The sequence below is a fragment of the Gavialis gangeticus genome, unplaced genomic scaffold (genome assembly GCF_001723915.1).
Source record: "Gavialis gangeticus isolate Ggan-Ray unplaced genomic scaffold, GavGan_comp1, whole genome shotgun sequence".
Taxonomy (NCBI): Eukaryota; Metazoa; Chordata; order Crocodylia; family Gavialidae; genus Gavialis; species Gavialis gangeticus.
This window is the reverse complement of record NW_017729030.1, coordinates 31,324,466-31,329,161: the sequence shown is the minus strand read 5'-3', so window position 1 is coordinate 31,329,161 and position 4,696 is coordinate 31,324,466. Positions and strand designations below refer to the sequence as shown.

Below are 4,696 nucleotides of genomic sequence, written 5' to 3'. Positions count from 1 at the left end.
CCCCCCCCCGCTTCTATCTGAACGTCTGTCCGCAGCCGCGTCCCAGAGGCCTGCGTCTGGCAGGGATAGCTAGTCCCTCTCCTCTGCCCCGGCAGGCAGCCCGGCTTAGCCAACGTTGTGGGAAGGGATTTGAAAAGTACCAGTACCAGCCGCCTCTTTTTAACTTGTGGTGCTACCTCCTGCCCTGGCTGCTCGCTTCCCTCTTCGTTCCGCGCTGTCTCTGCTTGGCGTTGTGAGCCCTGGGTTTGCTTGTGAAAGGAAAAGCTGCCCACTGGGGGCAGGTGTGGCTTTGGAGGAGGTTCAGGCTGCCTGCAGAACATGCTCTTGATGGCCTGGAGGTTGAGAAATGTTGCATTAAGAACCAAAGAAAATGCAACAAAATCATAGAAAATAAGGGCTGCAAGGGACCTCAAAAGATCCCCTGCTCTGGGCTGGAATGCTGCTGAGATCAAAAGATCCCAAAAAGGTGTCTGTCCAGTCTCCTTGAAGACTGCCAAGGCTTTTTTTTCAGTCGGATTTTTTTTTCCTTTCTCTTTCTCACCTTTTTTATTTTTTTGGTTTAAGATACAGAGACATTGTGGAAACCCAGCAGCATTATAAGAGTAGATGGCGGTCCATTTGGGTGATGTACATAACCATGTTTCTCAGTAGCATAGGTGAGTAAACCTGGCATTCATCCACCAGAATGTCCACACTAGGACTGGTTTGATTTGAGAAATTCAAGCAGTCGGGGCATTAAAACTGAATCCACCTGTTCTTCTTTCATGTAATTAATTTGTTGGCTAGAGAAGATAAAGCCAATGAATTAAAAAGTACGTACTTCTTGTGGGGTTAATCTGCAAAAATATCTTCCATCTTGTTTTCTGAGTAATAGGTTGCAAAATGGTTGAGAGAAAATTGTGAGGCAATAACATGGCACCTGAGTCATGCTTCCAGTTGGAAAGATGGATCAGTCTTCAGTAGTTTTCATACTTCCTTAAGCCACAGAACTCTTTCGTGTTTGTTGGTTGTAGCCCTGTTGGCCCAAGGACATAGGCAGACCAGGTTCTTTGGGTAGATGTGGTATCTTTTAGTAGACCAGCTAAATAGTTGGAAAAATTTTCCTTTCATAGTTTCATAGATAGAAGCACCCGTCTTCAGGCATAAGGAGAGTCTGCTGGTGTTTTGTATGCTCTCCTGGGTAGAATAAAAGCTAAAATGCAAGTCTGTGAAAATACAAGTGCGTGGCAGTGAGAATCGGAGGGAATGAGGGACAATAGGTGTGAGACAGGTAGGTGCGGAGGAGTGGGGAGATTGAGCTGGTAATAGAATGTAGCTGGCAAAATGCAGACGGGGTACCTGGGGTTATCAGATGGCAGGTTATAATGTGCCAAAAATCCAATTTCTATATCTTGTCCATGATTTTTTTTGTATTCAGTAGATTTATGAAGTGAAGTTCATAGGCTCATGTATGAAAGGTGTTTTGTAAATTCCCTTTGAGGATTAGAACTGAGTGATTGGAGAGTGAGTAATTGTCTTGTGAGATGTGTACACCCACAGGTAATTGGGTGTTTTTCTTGATAGATTTCCAGTGTGCATTCATTCTGGTGTGCAGATGTTGTTTGGTTTCTCCTACATATTTTCCATCAGGGCATGTAGTACACTGGATGAGAGAGATTACATTTCTGGAGGTGCAGGTGTAAGACCCAGGAATAGTGATGGTTCTGCTGTGGTGTGTAGTTATTGTGGGACTGGTGGAGGTGTTTTGGCAGGTGTTATATTTTTTGTCCCGTCATGGTCTGAATCCGTTGAGTATGCTTTGGGCCAGAAGTTTGCTTCTGGTGATGAGGTTGGTGAGGTTTGGTGCTTGTTTAAAGGCCAGGATCGGTGATTTCACAGACCTGCATTTTGCATATTGGCTTCTGTTCTACCCAGAAGAGCATACAAAACACGAGCAGACTCTCCCTATGCCTGAAGAAGGGTGTTTGTGCCCAAAAGCTTGCAAAGAACATTTTTTTTCCAGCTATTTAATTGGTCTAATGAAAGAGAGCACGTCTACCCAGAGAACCTTGTCTGCCTAGAACCCTTTCATATCACTTCTACCGTGGAACATTACCCCTGGTTCACTGCCCACAGAGCCGTGTGACCCAGCCTGACATGAGAAGCATGCTGCCTCGCAGCACACTCTACCAATACTCCAGAGCTCTGTAGAGCCTCTAATGCTGTAATACACAATCCCAGGTTTCCACAGACCCCAGCTTGAAAACTGCCACGCTAGGTGCTCATATTTGTTGAGAATTGAGGTGGGGCATACTTGATGCCAAAGCTAAGGTTACTATATAACATGCAAAGTGAAATCATTGAACATTAAACATGACAGTATTTAAGAATGAGCATTTTTTATGCTGTTGGCATCTGAATTTTGTATTTTGAAGTATTTTTACCCACAAATGTGTACTTGTTGGGGACTGCAATATTTTTTACTCAATATAGTAAAATTATCTTTAACTGCAGAATAGTTTCAGGCCAATATTCTCTTCAACTTTTAATTTAACTGCTTTGTGGTATCTCACTTTTCTGTTGGTTAACATGATATGGGGGTGCCTTTAGGATTTGATGAGGTAAACGCAAATGAAAATGTAAAACTACTGTCTGATATCAAGAAAATCCTTTTTTGTGAGGGGAAATGATCCTATTCTCATCCAGGGCAAACTTGCATTCATTTAGTTCAGTCAGAGTATCATTATAGTCTAGGTGTTTAGCATATAAAAATGCTTCATACACACATACTGCAGTGTCTTTTTTTTAAGTTCTTTAAGAGTTTTTCTCAGTGAGAAAAATTACTGTTCTTTCTTCCAGGGCAGGGCATGTATAGTACTTTTTATTGCTACTTGGAACTTCAGCTTGAGGATATAGCCTTTTTTAATAGAAGAATTAGCTTGTGGTATCTATATTGAATGAAATATTTTAAAAACATAGATGTATATGTATATAAAATGGAGTAATGTAAAATAAAGTAATTCCAGTTCTCTCTCCTTTTTAATGCATCACAGGTTTTTCAATTGTAATTATGTCAATATGGCCATATCTCCAAAAGGTTTGTAAATCCTAATGATGAATTATTATAATCTGTATTATAATTAAGTACAATAAAAATTTTGTTCTGATCTATGTGATCATTACTGCTGAAGTCTAATTCTTCAACAAGATTCTGCTCAGATCTCCATTGATGGGTTGAAGGCTTATTTAGGAAATAGGAAACTCTTAAATAAAAGTACTCCTGTTGTTATGTTAATTCCTCAAACACTACAGCTATCTTATTTAAACTGAAATATTTTATTGAATCTGTTTTGACCTGTTGCATACTTTCAGAATAGCAACATAGTTTTTAAAATTGTGATCAGTGACCATCCACAGCACAAACTTGCATTACCACATAGGAATTTGTACAAAGTGTTAATATTTTTATTTTTTTACTCTGAACTACATTGTTTGGTGTAACCTGTTTTCTAAATAAATGTGGTACAAGTAATATATAATATACAGTATATTAGCTTGTATTCTTTAACGGTATTGGAATAAAATTGTGGACCTGGGCAGAGGCCCTGTTGTTTGCAAGTTGAATTGACAAAATGTCCAGAAATTCCAATGAGGATTATATTATATTCCCATTGTACTATATACAGAATAGACAAAAAGGAGAGACAATCCTTTCTTGGGGAGTATACAATGGAAATAAAGCTAACAATAAATCAAAACAGTTTTGATTTATTGTCAGAAAGTAGATCTGAAAGACTAAACTGAAAATTCCCTTTCCCAGTCTTCTTTGACAGCTTCTTTAACATTCCATGTAAAATTGGTTGTTTGTTTTACTAAATCAATAGAGGCTTAGGTTATTAATCCTGAAAGATTAAGTTTCCCAGTCTTTTTTATTGTTCCTAGTTGTTGTATTATACCATGATCACTACATCAAGGAAATGTAATGTGTAATGATGGTATATGTAATTATATTCTTACATGTAAGCATGCACTAAGCTTCTGGAAATTCATGGTTTAAGTAGAGAGAGGGAAGGAGGGAGGAAAAGAAGGAAGAAAGGAAAGAGATGGAGAGTTAAAAGTGCTAATGTCAAGGTAGAAGGCTGACATGAGAGGAGAAGAGGGAAACAAGAGCGTACCTTCACCAAGAAGAGACTATGGGTAAATAAAAAAGTTGAAGTTTTGGGAAAAATAAGATAAGCATATATGCAAGTTTCAGTTTCTGGAAATAAACACCTCCGAAAATGATGTAACATGAAATCTAGGGGGAAAAAATGGAACCAGAGATTTACTTGTATATGGGCAGTCAAATTCAGCAGCTGAACAGTAAGTTCATAGAGAATTGTGGCCCTAAGATTATTTGTTTTTTCTCTGAAATTCTTTTAGCAGTACTGGAAATAAAACACACAGAACACTATTTATTAGTATGTTGGACAGGTTGTTATAACTTTAAAAAATGTTCAGTTTAAAGATTAAAAAAAGCCTATGAAAATATCCAGGATTATTGCAATAGAGCTAACGTTTGCACTCATGGGCCACATCCAAATGAGCGTGGCTATATGGTATGTGGCACATGTCTGCAGTGGCACATACCACACATTCAGCTGTTTTCCGCACTGCAAGGTAGCAGCATGGGGTGAGGGGTTGACCCCAGGATATCCAGGGACCAAAAAAAAAAAAA

At 39.0% G+C, this 4,696-nt stretch overlaps 1 protein-coding gene across 1 annotated transcript in view; it reads left to right on the top strand.

Moving 5' to 3' along the window:
- The window catches only part of MFSD8 (major facilitator superfamily domain containing 8), a 19,952-nt gene that overhangs the window by 387 nt on the left and 14,869 nt on the right, over nucleotides 1–4,696 (top strand). The window contains exons 2-3 of the mRNA XM_019522083.1: nucleotides 565–656; nucleotides 3,033–3,076. Coding sequence (XP_019377628.1) covers nucleotides 565–656; nucleotides 3,033–3,076 — 136 coding nt within the window. The remainder of the gene's footprint in view (nucleotides 1–564; nucleotides 657–3,032; nucleotides 3,077–4,696) is intronic.